The sequence below is a fragment of the Cyanistes caeruleus genome, chromosome 10, assembly GCF_971803275.1.
Source record: "Cyanistes caeruleus chromosome 10, bCyaCae1.hap1.1, whole genome shotgun sequence".
Taxonomy (NCBI): Eukaryota; Metazoa; Chordata; class Aves; order Passeriformes; family Paridae; genus Cyanistes; species Cyanistes caeruleus.
The window spans coordinates 10,774,220-10,795,852 of NC_141710.1; the positions used below are offsets into that span (position 1 = coordinate 10,774,220).

Genomic DNA, 21,633 nt, shown 5'->3' on the forward strand with positions numbered 1-21,633 from the left:
GAACATATTTTAAGAACTTAGCATCTTATAACATCATACCTCCATCCTTGCTCCTATTGACATCAATGGAAGGAAACCCAGTATTTATATGTCCCACAAGCAGATCTGTCTCTAGGAGAATGCTGCTCTATAATGGTTTGTGTCTGACAGGAATAAAGAACTCTTGAGATCTGCCTGCCAGTTGAATAGCCACGGCTGTATGGAGCTCCAGGAGTAATGTTTGTGCAGAGTCTTGCTAAAAGCATCATGCTAGGCAGGGTTCTTCGGCACAAATGAGTTTTCACTGGACCAGCTAAAAGACAGACAATGTTTCAGGCAACAAATTCTCATTCAGCAAGGCAGAAGGAGCAAGCTTTAACCTATGTGAAGGCTGAGAAGAACTGCTCTCACTTTATTTGTGAATTAGACAGTGTGTCACAATTTTCTAACATCTTCTTACAGTTCCTATGAGTTTCTGTTAGAGAACTCAAAAAAAACATAGATTGTTCTAGTGCATATGTCTGACCTACAGACACCTAGCTTGACAAAAATGGCATCAGGAATTAGAAATTCCCTACCCCTGGCTTTAAAAAATGAGTAAAAAAATCCCTAAGAAGTTTAAGCTTTAGTCATCAGAACCAGAGCTGCCTGAAAATTGTTTTTAAAGCTCAGCTATAAACAGTGTTGTAATAATTCATATTATGGTAAGCATAGAGTCATATCCCTTTTATTAGTCATATGTTTTGCCAATAAAATGACTTCCATAAAACAAAAAAAAAACCAGTGTGGAAGGCCTTTCAGAGGAGTGTATAATTAAAGCACAGTAGTTTCTGACATCTGGAAAGAAATTCTTGACTGCAGAGCAATACATGACCTGTAACCCTTAAAACATATGTTTTCAGATGAAAGATTTTCAAAGAAAATTTTGAATGAAAGCTGGTGCAAAAGCAGAAAAGACTGTCTTGAAACTCAGAGATGGATGGGACACAGCAGATTTCTACATCCACACATCTTATGTAAAAGCTGTAAAGTGCAGGCAGCTGTCAGCAAGAGGTAAGTATCCACCAAGTGATGTTGTCATGAATACTCAAAAGTTAAGGAGTTAAATATTACATGGGCTCTGGTAGATGAAAAGAGAATGACCAAGCAGCAAGTACTGCATCAAATCTAGTATATGTAGCTGATGCTTGTAAAGTACAGTAATATGTCCATCCAGATTTTGAGTTAAAGATGAAAAAAACTTAGATTATTACAACAAATGAAAAAGTTTTAGTACTTTTAAAGCCATAGCAAGGAAATGCAGAATTTTTGAATCTGCTGGCATTTTTCCCATGTGGTGCAGGGCAGCATTCCAGACCTTTTCCTTTAGGAAGAAATCAAATTTTGTCAAAGAGAGACTGAGGCAGTGGCAGTGATCATAAAGCTGGATGCTAATTCACATTACCATTGAAATTCAGTGTGAAACTGGTGTCTTTCAAATATGGTCCAATGCCTCTCCACTCAATTCCTTGAGTCAGGGACAATTTACCCAGTGTTAAAGGGAAGAAAGAGAGGCACAATTGTATTCTGAATATAATGCACATTTGGCATGTAGACAAAACTAAGTGCAGACACACAGATATGTACAGAAACACTATGAGCAAGTGCCATGGATGTGTGTATTTTTGGAGGAAGCAGCATTTCTCTGTTCCACTCACTGCTCTGCTGCATTCACCACAGCACCATCCACAAAATCCAGTCCAGCTCAGGAACCAAACTTTGAGATCATGGGATGAGTGTCCCTGGCCTTGGGAAATGAGTGCCATGAGCCACTGCCTAGCTGAAGCTGAGGTGTCCTTCAGACCGGGGTATCCTGCAGGCTGTCCCTGGCCACATGCTCACAGGAAACAAGCTGCTCTCCTGGCCCAGGGTGTGCAGGGAGTGTGGATGTAAAGCTCTCTGCAGGTTTAGTTTATAGCTGCCTGTCCTTGGGTACCTGATCTGGGTTTTCAATCACGATTTCATAACTCTGTCCAGCCCTGCCCTGCCTGTGGGCCGTGGCTGTGGCATGCTGAGTGTAACCTGTCTCCTTGCCTCAGTTTACTCTGGTGGTGGTCGAGGGTGTGAGGCTGGGATGGTGGCACTGCACAGCAGGAAGCATGAGGCTGGGATCCCTGGGGAGCTGGGGCTGTGCAGCTGCAGGATATGGGTTGATGAAGGTTTTGCATTGTAGCTCAGAGACCCCTGAAGCCTGGCACCTCTGCATCATTTTTGTCCTTCCTGTTCAATCTGTGGTGTCAGATGAATTCTCTGTAAGCTTAAGATAACTCTTAACTGAGCATTGGTGAGAACACTGCACTGTAACACCAGCTGGACCAGAGAATTACTGCCCCCAGTAGTCAAAGCTGAGCAACAGCTTACAACTATGTTATTTTGTTGACAGCTAGTCCCAAAGCAACTGATAGTTTTGCAACTTGATCTCTTCATGGAAGTAATTAAGGGAATGTGAGAATTTTCAGAAATTTTTTTCAGTTAAGGGAAAATGTGGAGAGTTTTATTTCCTCCGTTACATTCCCATTTCTTCTATTATGTTCCCATCATAAAATAAAAATCTTTGAATATACAATTATAAGTGAGGTCTGAAATTAAAGATTTAGCATCTGTATATCCTGGAGATAGTTGTCCTTCCTACCTATAAAGGGCTGTATGAAACCCCCAGACTTCTGTTGTAATTTGTATAAGAGGAGTTGTAGACATATCACTGAAATTCACCCTGCTAAAACCTTCTGAGAAGTGTTGTAGATGAGAAAACTCCCTGTCATGTGAAGCCTTTCTATTTTTACCATGTCAGTAGGAAGGGTCACTGTTTACTGTATTAGCTATAACCTAATGAGAAGTGTCCTGTGGCAAATCCAGGACTGGAACTGCTGGACAGGTTGTGGTGGTTCTATTATTAGAAACCTGTTACATTTGATGTTGAGCATAAAAGATGGGGCTCATACTGCAGAACATTTCTTATACCCCTGAGAGTAAATCCCAGCAGTTGTTACCAGAAAAGATGCTGAAGCCTCTAAGTTCTTCTGGACTGGACTAGCAAGTCGATCAGTAATGATGAGATATGCAAAATCTGTTGATAAAGAAATGATGACTGATATCCTAAGAACACAATCTAATGACAAAAACCAGAAAATCTTGCTATTGGCGGAGCAAATTCTTCAGAGACCAGAATTTCACTCTCAAAGGATATTTTGTATCTAGACAGGTTGTGTGTTGACCTATGTAATGTGTCTGAAACATCCAGAAAAGCTTTCCTTATAGCCGTGTGTGATGAAATAGAGAGCAGCTCTGGACTGTGGCTGTGCCCAGGAGAGACTTATTTGAAAGATGAACAGTGGGCAAGAAAACACAGCTGTCTCAAGGTGGCTGTATGATCTTTGACAGTAGGTTTGGACTGAAGTGTCACTGGCAAAAGTGAATGGGAGTTCCCCAGGAGAACTTGAAGGCCACGGCAAGCCAAGAGCAGGTGTCTGTGTCTGTCACTGAGAGGATGAGTGTCAGCTGTGCCTTACAAACAGCACAGCCAGTCCAACAGCTCCTGCAGTAAGCTAGCATGCAGGGATTGAATCATAGCACTGTTACAGTACTCCAGTTAACACTGCAATGTTAGAGCCAAGAAGGGGACTGCAGTATTTCAGAAAGTACATTTTTTAATGCCTAAGGTGTTGAAAACTGTAGAATGAAAAATATGTGCATTGTTTGACATCAGCTGGGAATATGGTAGGCAGGTTCTATGAGCATGGGTCAGTCTGAAACCTGAGTGGCTCAGTGAAAGAGTTGTTCCCATCCAGAAGGCAACATGCTGGCTGTGGCAGGGTGGTCATGGCATTGTGCCAGCCAGGTGTGTGCCTTATGGCTACCTTGGGCTTTACCAGGGCTCATCTATCTCACTTGTTCTGGGCCAGGAAGGAGCCATTTCTGAACTGATGGCTTTCAACACTCAACTGGGAAATGTGAAATCCTGCATAGGAAGATACTTTCAGATTTATTTTTTTTTTTCCCTTCTTGCCTGTTTTGTTTCTTTGCTCGTTTGTCACACTAGTTTTAAACTAATATGTAACTCTAATAGCTTTGCTAATCTGCATCTGCTGTGGTATGCATGTGATCAAGGAAACAGATCAAATGAACTTATTTTAGTCAATATGTTTAAGTAAAAAGTCAACATAGCAAGATGCATACTCTCACTCTGACTGACTTATGTTCAATTTAAGTTCCAGGAATGTCTAAGAAGGTGTCGTCATCCCCTTCAAAAAGGTTTTGTTTTGTTTTGTTTTGTTTTTTTCCTATTGGATTATATCAGCAAGCAGCTGCCTCTAAGGCATTATTTTTGCCAGACGGCCAAGCTCTCTGTGCCAGCTTCTCCCTGAGAGTGTTCTATGGATGGGGCATCCCTTCCAAATCAGCCCAGGGGACAGTAGCGGTGCCCAGTCGTGGTGCCGCAAAGAGCAGCACTTCCACCAGTGCCAGGGCCGGGGGCTCCTGTGCTCCCTCCTGGCGCTGCAGATGAGAAATGCAGCACCAGCTCCCATGGACAAAACGCGTCCGTGCCGGAGCCGGCCCCAGCCCAGCCGCACCGCAACCGGGCCGGCCCCGGGCCCGCACACCTGGCCCGGCCTCAGCCCACGGGCCCCGGCCCCGGCACACACTGCTCTGCTCCTGCTCATCCGTGTGCATGTGCTGGGGCAGATTATAACAATCTGAATTATCCGATATTTTTTTCAATTTATGTGAATAATTTGTTTTGCCTTGTTCATTTCAAGCTGGTGAAATTGAGGACTCAATTCTACTCAGACGTCAGAGCACTGAAGATACTGGAATCGGCTGGAATAAACTTTCTAAGCATTAGAAAGCAAGCATTCTTTACCCGTGCAGGACACACAGACGATATATTTATTTTTTTATTATTCTGTGTGTTTTGTGAGGCTTTACAACAAGGTATTTATCCATCGTAACCATACATATTCATTAAAATGTGGTTCTTTATTTAATACATAAACATCACTTTCCTAGAACTAATTTGTATGTATCCACCTTCCACTGGAAGTCCTTTTTTGGTCCTGTAGAGTCATAAAAAGGGTCTCTGGTGGTTGTATTCACTGAAGGCTTTGATATCAAAGGTGACTTTCCCTTGAACTTTTTCTTTGGGCACGTGCCGTTACTTCTTTGTTACATGACTTGCAAAAAAACACTGCAGTCCTTTTTATCTGTTTCTCCACTGGTTCCAGCCATGTTTATCCTCCTGTGGTCATATTTTTACATCCATTTATCTTTTTTTTTCTGTCATTTAGTCTTTAAGCTCCATCCAGCAACTTCAAGGAAACTGAAAAATTCTATTCTCTATATCATTTATCATTGATGTCTGAGTTGCAAAATGAAGGTTTGTTTTCTTAAAACTGAGCAAGACCAAATCTTGTCTAGGAAACTCCTGCTGTTTGACCTCAGTGTCCTCCACGGGTCCGCTGGGCACAGACTAATGCTGCAAAACTTTCTTCTGAACAGCAGGCCTGAATCTCTTTATTCTGAGGTTCACTTGGCACAGCAGGCAGGCAGGGCTGTGGCTGCCTGGTTCTCAGGCTGCTTTGACTCGTGTGTGGGAGCTGCCCTGGTGGGATCATGTGGCTCCGTGCCACGGACGGACTGGTGCAGCACAGAGATGTGCTGTGCCACACTGCATTCCTGCTGCCTCCCCTGTGCCAGTACCGCACACAGGGATGTGATTAGGGAATAGGAGGGGAAAAGAGCTTTTCACAAGTCAGAATTATTCTCCAGCCTGTTTGAGCCTTCCGGGCAAAATGCCAAGGGAAGAGAACTGAGTCTGGTGCTTGTTTGTGAATTTAGCTCAGGAATCACTTGTGAAGGGAACCGCCCTACTGCTGACCTATTATAGTGCACATGGGAAAGTTGTCACCGTAGACTTCATTTACCACCCTGCTTGTTGCAGATTGTTTAATTCATGAGCTAGTGGGGAACTGAAGTGGTTTTTGAAACAAAGAGTATTGAGTAATAAGTTGGAAGTCACTCATGTCTGGGACATACCTGGCAGTGTTGCCCAGACTAAAACTAGAAAACATGACAATTCCAGAGCCTGAAAATCATAATTATTTGTTAGTTATATGCGCATATTTGGCTAATGAATAACATTCCTTGGGGTTATTTAAAAGCAGCAATGAAGTGTGCTGGAAACTGCTAGGTGAACATCTAGTACTTTCCACAGAGGATTTGCACTCCAAGCCACAACTGCTGTAAAGGGGAGAGGGTCAGATTCACTGTGGGTCTCCAGTAGCTCTGCTTGGAGAAAGTCACTGTGACTTTCAGAAGAGAAAGCAGTGATTACTACACTTAGTAATATTTGTAAGTCCACCAGTTCATTTGCTTTGTGCAAACCCACGTAAGACTCTGCCAGCAGTCAAAATCAATATATCTTTTAAACTCTGTGAGGTTAATTTTTTTTTTTTTTATGTTGTTGTTGTTGTTTTAATAAGGAAGACTTCTAAAATGTCTTTTTGGTAACAGCTGGAGACCAAACAAAAGTATGTAGGGCACCACCAACTTTTTATAAATGTTGCTGTCTGAACATACTTACCATGTATGTAATTAAGCTTTATGTCTGAATACAAGAATATACTCATCACAGCTTGTAATGGAGGTATTTACAATTTGCCATTTCTTATATCAATTCACTACATTCTTTGGAATAATGGTCTTCTCAGTAAAAGCAGATCTGAAGATACACTGGCTGTATATTCCCTCTGAGGTGAAAGGGCTGCCAAATGCTAAGCTAGTTGGGATTTTAAATAATATTCATTTAACAGCCTGAAGATTCCATTTTCAGCAGGTTTCCCACTCTCGTATATTCTTAGTTCTCTGTGTTTTACTGAACACAGTTACGTCAAATTATTATTTTATTGTGCAAAGAACATCTGAACTTTAGAATAAAAGAAAGGGCATGCTTCTGTTGGGGCAGAATAGTTATAGATTGAAGGAAAGTGTTCTATTGCGAGGGACAAAGTTGTTCTTCATAGAATATCTGGCTTCTCTGTTTAAGTTTTGAGTCTATATTCTACAGAAATAAATATTCTTTTTAACTGTGTTGGCTGGTGAATATATTTTTTAGTGCTCACTGATTCTGGTTATTTACTGTTCCAAACTGTTTCTCTTCAAGCTATGATTTTCTACTACACTACAAGAAACATTTTAATCTTGTAATTGGTACAAATGGAAACTCTGCAGCTTTATTTCATGACTAAGTTGGTGCATTTCTAGCTATACAAATATATTTTGCTCTTTGTTTTGTATTAAAATTTTTCAGACGATGCCCTGAGAGTGCTTTAAAGTGCTACAGCTGAGGAGGGAATGTGAGTCTTGGGTGCTGGAGTGTAGGACACTGCCTTAGGGCTGGATGGCAGGATCTGCTGTGCCAGACTCTTACTGGCAGCATTTCCCTGGCACTGTCTGCTCATTAAGGCTCTGCTTCTATAACACACTTAAACACAAGGAAAAGTTCCCCCCACCAATGAACAAAGATAAATATATAGTCCTATTAAAGGTAAGCATGTGCTTATGAGCTTCACTAAATTTTGGATAATGAGAGATTCAGCCTATGGGTACAAAGGTATCAGAGAAGATGCCTAGGGACCTGTTTACCCTTTGCTCATTATTTGTATTATTTCTGAGGGCTACAGATACTGCTGCTTGTTATCCACTCCACTGACATTTCCTACTTGTCTTTCCAAGTGCTGCTAAAAAGAAAAGCTGAGATTTTGGAACACTAGTGAGTGCCAGTGATTGAATTCCATAGCCCCAGGACTGTGGATGAGGAGAGCCCAGCATATAAAGAGGGGGGACATGTGGCATTTCCCAGTTTCTCAGGATAGCAGAGGAGAGAGGGAGAAAATAGACATTTTCTAGCAAACTAGAGTATGATATTGAAAAGTATGCTTAACACCAAAAATGAAAGAAAACTACATTTTCATGATTCATCAGTCAAAACGGACAGGAAAGGATTAGATCTCGGAGGCAGGAGAGACTCAGATTAGAAAACTCTATAAATTTGCTTACTCTCCAGAAAGATTGTGTGACATGGTTGTTTTGATTCTATAAAACATGCTTCTTGTAACCAAAGGCTGTGCTCCCTGGCAAGAGCAATATTTCCAGCTCCCCACTAACAGAAGCGTACTGCCACTTCTGATAAGCAATCTGCCTTGTTGTAGAGGGTTTCTGATGCAGAAAGTGCATCTGTAGTGTCTTCCCCCAAGGCTCTTGTCACTGCAGCCAAGATTTAGCCTTAGCATTAATACTGATTTGCTCTACATTTTTATCAGTTTTTAATTTTTAATGTGTTTCATTTCCACTCACAGATTCTGCTAAATTTACATGATCCTATGCTGAGAGAATAAAATCTGAAGGTAATTTTTGTGTGTCAGAGGTTCCTTTGTTCCTCCTCAAATACAGTCCTGACTTTTAGGGTCATTTGTCAGAGGAGTGATGTCATGGTAAAATATAGATTACCTTCAGATTTCCAGTAGATTAGCAGAATAACTACGGAACCAACACAGCTGAAAGCTGAAGTACTGACCTCAATAAATTACCTGTCCTAGCAGCTGTAACTTTTGCTGCCTACCATTCTGCTCAGTGTTTTGCCATCTCCACTGGCTTCATGAGTTTTGTGGTTTTCCTCCAGCATGTTCATGTCCAGCAGTCAGATCCAGAGTTTACTGATAACATTATGAAAACCCTTAAGTGTTAACATGAGGATGCAGTCTTGTGAAGCACTTGTTTATTTGCAGGATGTAGTCTCTTGAAGCATCTGCTTCCAAGGGGACAATGGAGGTTTTTGCTGGGATCATCAAATCCTTTAAGTCATTGCTACATTTCAAATAGGATGTACAAAGTCTGCAGATAAGAATCTCAAGAATTTTAGAATTTTGGAAGGAATTCAGCAGACCTCAACTAGAAGATCCTACAGTTTTCCACTGTGTTCAGTCTTCTCACAGTATCAGAGGAGCCTGCAATTTTATTGGGATACATCCTGTCCCGCTGAATTTTGACAGAAAAGGCTTAAGGCAGATACTTTATGTTATTGCAGTTCACTGAGTGCCTTTTGGTGCCTGACTTGGACTGAAAACAGTATTTTGCCATCCTACTCTGCCAAATGGGAAACTTTACTTGATGCCAAATAGACCTCTTCATTTTGTAGTCAATATTTTGCTGTGATTTTTGACACTGCTATTGCTACTAATTTCATGATTTTTCAGTGAGCACTGTAGGCTGACCACTAACCTAATACATAACAGGGATATCATTAATTAGTTAGCAGAGAACTAAAATAGTAAAGAATGCTATTTTATTGCTTTAAAATATAACAGACAACAAAATGGCAATGATACTTTTGGAAGTATAGAGTTTTCAGAAATACCAACATCCCTATACAAGAACTGAATGTTCTTGTACTCATGCTAGCATCACCTGTGTTTGAAGATAACTACATTCAACACATTTCTGATGCTACAGATATCACAGTAAATTATACTAAGAAATGAGAGAAACCTTTATAAATGCATTTCTGCAAAAATTAACTCAGAATCAACTTTATTTATAGATCACACCTTTTTTTGCTAAAAATGCATAGTCATTACATATACAGTAGTCAGCATCCAAAAGTGTACAAAGAGTAAATTTTCAAACCCTCCCAATAGAACCACACAAAATTCACACTTTTTGTTCATTGCATGCACAGCCCCTTAAACATGATACCTCCTACTAAAGCGTGCTTGAACCTCTAGCAGACAGAATTGACTTTCTAGAAACTGTTTCTCTGTACTATTAACCCCCAACTACAACCACAAATCCTAAGGCGTTCCCATGAAATAGCAAAGCCCTACTTCAGAATCCTCCATGTTCTGAGTATGGCCCAGGAAGCAATTGCCCTGAAAGCAGAAGTCTGCTGGTGGTGTTTCCTTACAGGCAACTTTAAGCAAAAGCGTGCTTCCTTCATCTTGGTCAATAATTTATTACTGAATTCAGTGGAATGAAGCAGCATCTGTCTAAGCAAGATGTGAAAATGATTTAACTTTATTCCACACCCAGCTCCAAGACACAAAGTGTCTTGAATGGAGGTCTGTGTCTTTCAGTGCATGTGACACTACCATCTTGTATCTCATCTGAGGAGAAGAGAGTAAAGTCTCAGCTGTAACTTGGTTGTCGGTTATATAGCCCTGACTCAGAGGTGTCTAACAGAAGCTAGGAATATACTTGGATATTGGGAGAATTTCTAAAGGTACAGGCCTTGACTAACAGACCACTCAAACTCTTTGATTTTTTTTTTTGTTTTTTTCCCCTCAGCTACTGCTGCCAGTTAGAAAAACTCTTAAAAACATGATCCTCTTCTCAGCGGTGCATTTTATGTCAGCCCTTCCAGTTGATGGGCAGAGTGGGTGAGTAGGGTGATTATTCAGGGCCCCTCATATATGACAGAGTACATATGGTCAAAAGATCCAAGTTCAGATTTCACTCAACCATAGGATTAACTCCATGTTGTTGGTTTTGCAGAACAGGAGGGAAAAAGAGAAAGTTGTTTGATCAATATAATTTTATATTCTCAATTGATTACATTTTTTTTTTTTTTCTTAAAAGCTTCATTTATTTCAGGTCTTTTTACTCTGGTAAGAAGCAATTTGACGTAGTTGAAAATTCCCAATGGCAACTGAGACATAATCAGTCTTATAGACACTGATGGGAAATCCTGCTCCACTGTTTCATAGTAACTGGAACACAATCCATGGCTAAATGAACAAGGAGGCCTCGTGGGTGTTACAATGCTCCTCAGTACAAGTTACCAGTGAGAATTTCTGAAGAAAAGCGTATGTAAGTCATGCATGGTTTCTCTTTACTCCTGACCCTTAAGCATTTAGTCACCCTGTTTAACACTGTCTGGGTCTTGATTGCCCCCCACTTGAAGCCAGTGGAAATTTTGCCATAAGCTCCAAAAGACACAGGATGTGAACATCCTAGGAGTATGGCAATGACAAGGGTTTGTCCCAAGAGTTCACAATCTGGAAATGTTCATTTTTCCTCTCCCTACGAGATGAGGAAAAATATAACTTTCTCTCTGCTGGAGTTCAGTAATATCTCTTCTTAGCACCTGGGAGGGTCTTTGCATTTTTAATTGCTTTACAAACATTTGCTAGTCTTCAGAGCAACCCTGCGAGGTAGGTAAGGTGTATTCTCCCCATCTTACAGATGTGGAAACTGAGACACAAAGGGTCAAATTCAACCCTGGTACAATTCCAGTGTTTCACATGAATTAAAATTCATTAAAAATGAACACAGTTTAAACAATTTGCCCTAGATTACAGAACAGGTAGTGGCAAAGCAAGGATAAGAACCCAGGAGTGCCTGGCTCCTCGGCTTGTTCATTTTTACTCTCATGGGCAATGAAAAACAGTTTAATCTGGGCAATTACTACAGGTATGACTTGCTTCTGTAAGGCATGTGGATGGTAATCAACTGAGTTTAGTGCAATAATGCTCTGTGAATGTGCTGCCTCAGAGACTTTACTTAAACATGAAGTAAAACTTTCATACTGTCATTTTCTGCAAGTGCACTGTTGACAAAAACCTGACAAAGTAGCTGGATTCAGCAAATAAATAATAAGCAAAACACTTGGACAAGTATGCAGAACAATCATTTTAGCAAAAAAACCCAACATATTTCTGCTTTCAACTGCTACATTTCTATAAGTGCAGCATGCAGATGAAACCTTTCCCTTTGTTTCTAGACTGTAGATTCCAGTCTTGCTAATGTAGCTGCTCAGAGCTTCACAGATAACTTGGATAGCAACATTCAAATTAATACACTGCAGAAGAAATACTGTATCACCACAGAAAACAGGGTAATGATTACAGATCAGGTTTATCAATCTTACATGAAGATGAGCTTGGAGCTCACAGGCTACTCAGAAGTGCCCAGAAGTCAGGCCTACTGAATATATGCCAGTGTAGATTGCAGTTCTAGGCACATGTTGAATGCAATGCGGGGGGTGTCTATGCTACCAACACTCTGGGAAGTTGCCCCAGGAACAGTCACTTCACATCAGCACAGGTGTGTCAGTCTGGAGGTCAGTGCTGGCCAAACACAGAAAGACACCCAGGCATTTAGAGGCCACCCTCTGTGCTCCAGTCCCCACCTTGGCTCCCATCCCCCTACAGATTCTACTACAAAAGGTCTGAAAAGCCTTTTTGGTTTTAAACATGAGCTGTGGAATCCACAGTGTAGACCTTATGGCAGGTTATAAAAACATTATGACAGGTACTTCTGCAAGCAAGTTAGTTTTCTAAGATTTCCTTATGCATCTAGTCTGCAGGTTGGACCTCCTGTCGAGCTTTGGATATGCTTACACATATTCTTCAGACATGTGCTTTCACAGCAGAAGTTATCCTGCACCCCTACAAGTTACACAAATGCTGACTCACTTCTATGTGAGCAAATTCAAGCACTATATTTATAGATATCTTGTTCCAGTTTAAATCTTTTTATCTCAGATTTGTTCTGTCCATCAGACACAGCAAATGGAACAATTATCTACATACATGCCCTTCACTGAATAGACACAGACACTCAGGCAACATTTCCCTAGATAGTCTCCACAATTACTGTACCTTTTCAATTTGTAATCACATTTTTTTAAACAAAAACCAGACAAACAAAAATCCACTAATTAGAACTCTCAAACTCTAATCACATCTCTCTGTAGCCATTCACTCTGGATTCAGCAGTCTGCTTACAGTGGCTCAGACAGCAGTGCTTGCAACCAGCTTTTACAAATAATTCCATGAGGTGCTCAAGCCCATACACGTGCCCGAACAATTTGCCAACAGAAACTTCTGAATGAATCAATATTCTTAATATCAGAGCCAGTGGGACTGGGGCTCACAGACAACTCTTGAACAGCAGTAAGATTCCAGTAAAATTGCAGTTGGTCGCAATCCAGACTTTACACTGTTATCTGTCGTTGAGATATATATAGATGACCCTGTGTGGCCTAACTCCAAATATCAAATGTATTTTTACAAGTTAGCAACAGCCATTTCTGACATTGCCTCTTGAGATGTCCTCTACATTGTGACTGACAAGCACAAATATAATCCATTATACTGTATGCTTTAAAAGCCTGGTCTTTTACATTTGGCTTTTACTGTTTGTTTCTGAGCTGCCTTCTACTCCTGATGTTTGCTGTGCCTGGCCTTTCTGATTTATTTCTTAGTTTTTAATTGCAGGTTGGATGTGCTAGTGCCATCTCCCAGGCAAACTCTTCCTACATAATTAGTTTGGATGAGTCATTGGGCTCTAACTACTATGCCTCAATTATTTTAACTTGAATACAGTCTATCTCAAAGATTTTTAGCCTCTTTTTACAGTTGTGGAAATTCATAGCATGACATCGTTACAGGTCTTGATCCACTGGCTTTCTGTTGTGAGTTTTCACAATATTAAAGCACGTTTCAAGGAAAAATAATGTTGTGAACCAGCCTCCTCTCCCACTGGTGCAGATCATTTTCTGCTTTGTTGGCAGCTGAAGAAAGCAATGCTACTTTTATGACAAAAATTAGTGAAAATAGGTAAAATTTTAAATATTTCATATAGTTTCTATTTTCTTTTAATGCAGGTTGGCAAATGAAAACTGAACACAGCCACTCACACAGGGTTATGCAGTTTTTTATGGCCCAACAACAACTAAAGAGGCCACAATTTGGACCTGCTACTAAGTGTAATTTTCTTTTAGCTTATGCACTTCCACTAAGAAATGTACATAAAGCTGTTACATTGGTAGAGGGCATATCAGTTATTGGGTCTGTGATGACTCTGACCCATGTTAAGGATTTGACTTCATAATCCCTGGCTACAGTACTTCCTATATTCCCATTTTAAACAAAGGGGACTTTGTCTCACAGAAGATTAGGACTGGACTCAAAACATTGTCTTGGGATTCATATACCACATCCATGAAAATGGCAAAGACCCAATCAGAAATAAACTTCTCCAATAGGAGCTGAGTAAAACAGCTACTACACTATTAATGCAGTTTGACACAAGGGTTTCCTAAGGAAGTACCACCCTGCTTTTGACAATGGGTTACACAAGTTGTTTCTCACCTGAACCTCAATTTGTAAACCCCTTGTGTAATATTATTGCACTTGTTCTGTCAGACTAAAGCAAAATGCATCTGCTTAAAATCTGCATATGGTTCACAAACATGTATCTAGAGAGTAAATTCAATCTATACTTAGCTCTTCACTGTGTGACAAGGATAATACCTGGGTTGCTCTGAAAAGATACTGCTTTGGAAAATACCTCCTAATTCTTGTCTTTGAACTCCCCCAAAGCTTTTGAAAGAGGACTTCAACACATCCAGCTGTAGCTACAACTAATCAGAACAGGAAAAAGTGGGGAATGATGAAAAAGTGCCATTATCCAGTACTTGTAGAGCCAGATTTCAGGTGCTGAACTCAGATTCAGAAGTATCTTATTCTGCAACTAATATGAGGATGGTAAATCTGGCAGTGCTCTAATTAAAGAGCAGTAGAAACTAGTTCCATGTCGTTTTTTTAAAGATCCAGAATGAGATCTCATGCATCAGTTACTCTCTTTACATCCACAGAACTCCCACCAAGCTTGGCAGGGGTTTATAGAAAGTCTGGCATCTGACTTTGACTCCAGAGGACTGATTTGGGGGTGATTTACCCAGATAGACAAAGGGGCCCCTTAGCAACTCCCTTAGCACAACAGATGTTCCTGACATACTGAGGGAAGAGCCATTCCATTATGCAGTGTCCTTCTTCTTCCTCTGCCCCCGTTCCAAACCAATTTGACCCCTTTCTGGTTTGGTTATTTTACATAGCCTTCTATATTATTTTAGTATCCGAGTGGCTACACCAACCACTCACTGTCTGTCTAATTAAAGTCTCTCCATCAACTGGTAATTCTGTAAAAATTCACAGCTGTTTTTCCTCTCTCTCTTAAATCTATTGTTCCCTGGCTGAAAAGGCTGCAAGACCTTAGAAACTATAGCTATTGATTTGTTTGCATTTAAAATCCAGTATGTGGCCGCAAAGGCCTGTTACAATATCAGAGAGGAAGATATATGTCAGTGCATAATCTGCTAGGAAATTTCACATAGGAGTTGGTTAAAAGTCTATGAGAAATCATTGCACAAATGTCTTCAGGTGTATACATATATATACACATATATATAGCTAATAAATATATAGCTAGATATATAAATATATATGTATATACAGAACTAGTTTAGACCTAATTATTATGAAATTATTAAGTGGCATTCACCATTCATGCATTCTTCCTAGTAGCAGAGCTAAATTATTTCAGCTTATACTCTAAGCAGCAACATACCAGTAAGCATTTGCTTGCTTCCCCTGGTAACCTAGTAGTTTAAAGAGCACGAGCAGTTCTGCCATGGTCATTTTCTCCAGCAAACCTCCATGAAAGGGACCTGGCTCTTCCACAGGTGTGTTTTCCCCAGGTTTCACAGCTTCTTCAGGACATGGTGGGTCTGGTCTGAGGGTCACCAGTCTGAAGGTCATCGGCCCAAGGGTCTCCAGCCCAAGGGTCACTGGCATGGTGGTCGCTGTCTCGACAGTCGCCAGCCTGGTCAGTCCTGCTTGCAGAGATCTGCAACGTTGAGGAACCTCCTGACGACCACGGCAAGGCAGACGGTCAGGAGCAGCATATACCCCACGGTGCCCAGGTAGGTGGGGGCAGCCAGGGGTGCCTTGAGAAACTCAGCCAGCCCGTCCTCCACGTAGTGCACCTGGTCGTAGATGCTGAGGAAGGTGAAGATGTGGAAAAGCTGATGGCTATGCCCCACGATGTCGAAGAGCCCCGGCTGGATCCGCTCGGGGATTTTGCTGACGTTGAAGAAGGCGGCCACCAGCAGCCAGAAGTAGCGGCGGTAGAAGTAGACGAAGAGCGTGGGGTTGCGTGTGCGGAGGTCGAAGAGGAGGCTCTCCAGCATGATGGGGCAGGCCATGCTGAGCGGCATGGCGAACACGAAGGTGCGCACGGCGAAGGGGTAGGCGCAGCACGCGGCGCGGCTGCGGCAGCAGGCGGCCGTGCAGCCCACGGCCAGCGCCAGCGCCACGGGCAGCACGAGCACGCGGTAGGCCGCGATGGGCAGGCTGCAGTCCAGCTGCCAGCCCAGCCGCTGCTGCACGTAGCGACTCATGGCGCCGGCGTCCAGCAGGCTCAGCCCTGGCAGCAGGTAGTAGGAGTAGGCCACGGTGCTGGCGAAGCCGTAGTAGCTGATGGAGGCGTAGTCCAGGTAGAAGAAGGTGGCGCGGAGGCGCGGGGAGAGGCAGCTGAAGAGGTGGGCCGTGCAGCTCATGGCAAAGGTGAGCAGCACCCCCGAGGCGTAGCACCAGAGGGGCAGCAGGGCCGGGTGGTGGAAGGGCACGTCCCCGGCGCCCCGCAGCAGCAGCAGCCGCCCGAAGCGGCTGAGGAAGAGCAGCAGTGGGATGAAGTGGGTCCAGAAGTTGAGGGTCTCGTTGGTCGGCTGCAGCACCGAGGCCAGGCACTCCTGCGCCGAGCAGTGCAGCCGCCGGTAGCCCGAGAGGATGAAGCACTCCACGAAGTCCTCGGGCACCTCGTCCCACCGCAGCAGGGCGGCAGGGCGAGGCGGCGGCGGCGCCGCCTCCTTCTTGTCCCCCTCGCCCGCCGGCATGCTGCTGCTGCCCCGGCCGGCCCCGGGCCCGCCGCCTCGCCGCCGACCGGGCGAGGCAAAGCCGCTGCGCCCGCAGCCGCCGGCGGACGATCCGCGGTAGCTCTGCGCCTCTCCGCCCCCGCCGCCGCCCCCGGCAGCATCACTCATTGCAGCAGGGCCAGTGGCGGCACCGCCGCGGCTCCTCCCGCTCCGCCGCCCGGCATCGCGGTAACTGGAAACCGGCGGCGCATCCAGCGCTCCCGAGGAGCGGGAAGAGACGCCCCCGCCGCCCCGGGTAGGGTTTCCCGGGGTGGGAGGCGCTGGACACCCGAGCCGCTGTTAATGATTGATGCCGCTCAGCGAAGAGGCGGGTCCGTGAGAGCCCCCGCAGCGAGGCGTGCGGCCGGGCCGGACCCGCGGCACCCCTTCTCGGGCGCAAGGTCAGCTGGCACCGGCACCGCTCGGTGCGGGGGCCTGCCCCCGGGGCTGCTGTGCTGTAAAGAGCACAAAGGGGGCACCGGGGCGCCCGCCCAGCCCCGAGCGCGGCTGCGCCCGCGCGTGCGGCGGGAGCCGGGTGGGAGCCCCGAGAAAAGGGAGATGGCCCCGCGATGCTGGGGGGTCCCCGGAGGCGGGACAGACCGGGGAAGTATCCTCAGGCAGGGGACGGGTGGCAGCTGGGTGGCGGTCTCTCGTGTATGCTTCGGTAGGGCCGCCGAGACCTGATTTCTTTGGTGACATTATCTCATGCAGTGAATGCAAATGTTATTTTAGGCTAAACGTTCCCGGCCAGGCTGCACGGGGTGAGCGTCACTGACACACACGGCACCCACCTTATCTGCGCGCTCCGAGCGGGGCGGCTGGGAGGAACACTCGGGAACGGCTGGCAGGAGCTGCTCCGTGCTGATCCTTAGACAAATCCTACACTTATTGTCGTTGCGGTTATGCAAGCAGCACAGTTACATAATCAGAATATAAAAATACGGGGGAAAGCGCTGTACGGGCGTTACAATTCCTTAAGGCATCTGAAGGAAATAGAAGGTAAGACACTAGTGCAGGTGCAGGTAGGGGCCAGACTAAGGGATTGCTCTCTGCTGCTTCAACGTGTTTCCTGATGGTCTTAAACATCCAATAGCTCTCGGTTGCCAAAAGTATGTTTTACGTGGTGATATCCAGATACATGCGTGGTCATATGGTATAAACTGAGGTCAAGTGTAATTAGGACATTCTGTCCAAAGCTTTTTATAAAAATCTTCTATTTGATAGTGAATCACAACAATGTGAAAAATCTTCTGAACAAGGAGGCAATCAGAAATAAGTTTTTTTAAAGTTAGCAGGAAAAAAGTCTTGAAAGTGTGTTGCTGAAAGTGATTTTCAATGCATTTTTTAATTCAAAAGTAGAGCACACTGATGACACTGCTTATAATCTTTATAAAAATTACATTACACAGGAGACCTGCTAAGAAAATAAACATAACTGAACAGTGTTGAAAAGCTAACATGAGGAGCAAAATACTAAACAAAAGACATTTTTCAGATAGCAGACCTAATATGCTCTGATGTCCATGTGTTTTAGAGGGGGTGCCTGCTGGAGTGCAGGGACATGGCAAGTGAACGCTCCTTGGGGAGTGACTGACAAAGCTCTGCGTGCAGGGAGCCTCAGGAGTGAGCCGGACCCTGCTCCTCCTGGACCCAGCAGTGTGGGATTTAGGGAGAGGAAAGGCTCTTGGGGGATTACTGGAAATTGCTGAGCCTCTGGTAAAGGTCAGGCTTCTCATGGTGCTGCTCTTCACCAGAGTGGCCACAGTGAAGAAGAGATTCAGATGCTGGATGGCCAGATGCTGGACTGGGTGCTGCATCCCTGCAGATGCAGGTGGTGGGGAGGGGGCTGTTCGCTAAGGAATACCTGCCCTGCTCCTACCACCTCACACATGCAGGTGTTCCCAGTAGGGCTCTGGTGATCCTGTCTCCCAGTCCCCCATGGCACTGACACTGCCATTTGTGGTGGCCAATGCTATTGCATGCCCTATGGGGGAGGGCCAAAGTGACCATGATCTTCAGTCTCTCATCAAGGTTAGATAAGAAGGGGTGGTTGACTGAGAGCAATCAGGTTTTAGACCTGCACTAAAGAGGCTGTTGGAAAGCCACCAGCAGCTGTTGCAACAGATGGTGTCTAAAGAATGACAGAATCCACTGCAGATTGGGAACTGCTGGCCTTGCAGCGGCAGCAGGGCTCATTTGACACGTTCTGACTTTTGTGCAGCCTCCTGACATTCAGGGATGCGGGAGGCTTTCAGCCCTTGTGCCTTGGGGAGTTCTGAGGTATGGCCTAGCTGCCTGGGAGAGCCACCCATTGGGTTTTTGGCCCACTGAGGCAGCCCAGGCTGGGAGGAGCAGGTAGGGTTTGTTTGTGATTCAAGACTGACAGTTCTGGTGGACGCTGGACTGTCTGGGTGTTGGTGGAGGTACACACTAATGCTTTAGCAGCCACATTTATGGAACTCATTGCTAATGATCCAGATCTTTTGCTTATTTCCAGGGCAGACTCTTCACAGCAAGAATGATCTCTGAGCATAGCCTGGGCTTTCATGAAGATCACTGCATACATACTACATTGAATTTTCTCCTCCCAAGCCAGCTGTGGGATAGTGTGAAGGGAACCTTACAATTTGAAGTGCTTACAATCTCAAAATAGCCTCTTATTCATATGTAGTCCATCAAGGTTAGTATTACATGACTATTATGTGGTAAGCCAGGGAGAATCAGGACTTCTGGAGGTCACGGAGAGGAGTCCATGTAATGTAGTGCATGAAGAGCCTCTGCATTTCTCTAACCAGAGTTTATATTTAGAAGAGCATGGTCAGCATATACCACAGTTTCTCCTGGCATGTGTAGAATTTTTTGCAGGTTTTCTCTCCAAATAACCTTTTAGAAGACTCTTAAAACATTGATGAAGGTACTGTCTAATAAGGTAAGTCGTGGAAGCTAATGTTAATTAGTCCTGGATGAAGACTCGAAGAAAAAGATGTGCTAAAATATCAAATGTGAGTTTGTTTCTACATTATACTTTTGTTTTATTCCATGTTGAAGTAATTTCTGAGGTGTTATTTTGTCTGAAATATCAAAAGTCCTAAAAAGTTCTAAATTACTTCAACCCTACCCAGCAAAATCATGCCTTTTGGTTAGGAAATTAAAAAAAAAAAGCTAAATGCATGTTTTGCACTTCAACATACTCAGCACACTAGGGAAGAGGTACTTAGCCCTCTTACATGCACAGGTTTTTTGAATTAATAAAGAAACTAATTTTAAAAAACCCTTTAAAATAAAGTAGTAATATGACTATGCAGTGATAGTGTCTGGAAGATTTAAGATACTTTTGAAGATAAACCTTTAGCCTCACCCAATTCATCTGATGCTGGCAATATCAGTCTTAGTAGCACTTGCTTGACTTAATCCTTTTACCATACAATTCCACCTGTATAATATCTTTTTTCTTCTTTTTATATCTTTAATTCTAAGAAATATTTTGATTATTTATTTCTCAGTAAGTTTTAGTTGAGTAAAAACATTTGCCCTCTTTGTTTCCTCTGGATTTTTCTCCTGCACTGAAATCTTTTTAGCAACTCTGACTATGTTGTGACATCTTCCATGGAACTCTACTGAACAAGAGAGAGGGCAGAATTTGACTCTATTTAAAGAAAAGGAAGCTTTAGCTTCATCTAACTTTGTTGAGGAACCATGTACCTCATGGTTGCAGTTTCTCTGGGAAAACATCTGAAGAGATACACAGACATAAAAAAATGGTCTTTTTGTTCTTTGGTGGTTTTTTTTAATCCTTTCTTGAATGTGTATCAATCTCTTTAAAGTAAAGGCTTGATGGGTAACCTTTTACTGCAGTGATTACAATACTTTGTAATAATTGAGTAGACACTATGCTTTGCTCTAATACTGAAGCAATTAACTTGCCTTTGGAGATTGTACTCCACTATCTTTTTAGGACTGGATAAACAGGAAACCTTGCGTCACTTTCTCCTGCTTGAGTAACTAATTAGGGTCAATTATACTTTATAAAGCCTTGGTAGATAAAGAAAAGTGGGAGTGATACCTATATTTTAAAGCCTCACCTGGAGGAGAGAAAAGGTAGATGTTGTAACAGGGAATAACAGTAACCAACGCCATCGTGTTTGCACAGCAATGTCCATTTTAATGTCTCAAGTGATCAGAAGCTTCTAATTATCTGCCCTTTCTACCTTGAAGTTTAATATCTTCAGGTTTGTATCCTTTATGCTTTAAAAAACAGCAAGGAAGCACATCTGAAAAAACACCAAACAGAAAACTGGGTAAAATACTTAACATTTAAAGAAAATTTCTCTGGAAGTTTGGTTGTTGTTTTAAAGTTCCTGTTTTTGAAAGATTTGAGGTAAAACTTGCCTTTTTCTTGACAGCAACAAATCTGAACATAAGTACTGCTGTGAAGTTGGTTTCACTGTGGTGAAGAATAACATATTGGGTGGGTGCATATTCAATGTTTTCCATTGTCAAAATCCACCTATGTCCCAGATTCCAGGGGCTCATGGTAAGAGCAAAGTACAGATTGTCCTTTGCAAGGGTTGCAGGACCGAACCCTCACTTACAAAGTGCATAACTAAGAAATTGTTTTGTTTGTATGTGCTGAGTGGGAGTGTTTTGCAGAGCACAAATTGCTACTCACTGTTAGTAACCTGACAGGAGGGACTCTCAGTATGGCAGAGGAATGACTGGCATTGCACTCATCTTGAACTTCCATGCTTTCAAGCAGCTGATAGCTGTGCACATCTGGATTCTAGCCACGTAGGCTAATTCTCTCTGACAAGAAGCTGCAGGAGAACTTTTGAAATTAAGCCTTCATTTGAGACTTGCACTAATGC

At 43.3% G+C, this 21,633-nt stretch overlaps 2 protein-coding genes across 2 annotated transcripts in view; one reads left to right on the forward strand and one right to left on the reverse strand.

Annotated features, from left to right (window-relative positions):
- The window catches only part of LOC147651298 (uncharacterized), a 27,748-nt gene extending 19,772 nt beyond the window's left edge, over nt 1–7,976 (forward strand). Inside the window, exons 3-4 of the mRNA XM_086844265.1 lie at nt 882–1,032; nt 4,776–7,976. Of these exons, the coding sequence (XP_086700391.1) occupies nt 882–1,032; nt 4,776–4,782 (158 nt within the window). The 3' untranslated portion in view covers nt 4,783–7,976. The remainder of the gene's footprint in view (nt 1–881; nt 1,033–4,775) is intronic.
- A 1,365-nt stretch (nt 7,977–9,341) lies between these two features.
- Nucleotides 9,342–21,183, reverse strand: PAQR9 (progestin and adipoQ receptor family member 9). Its single transcript, XM_086844264.1, has one exon. It carries the CDS (start codon nt 16,895–16,897, stop codon nt 15,683–15,685), a length of 1,215 nt encoding a protein of 404 aa, XP_086700390.1. The 5' UTR covers nt 16,898–21,183; the 3' UTR covers nt 9,342–15,682.
- Nucleotides 21,184–21,633: the final 450 nt, after the last annotated feature.

Coding starts and splice junctions, on each gene's coding strand:
- PAQR9 (XM_086844264.1), bottom strand. CDS start 16,897: ATGAGTGATGCTGCCGGGGGCGGCGGCGGGGGCGGAGAGGCGCAGAGC.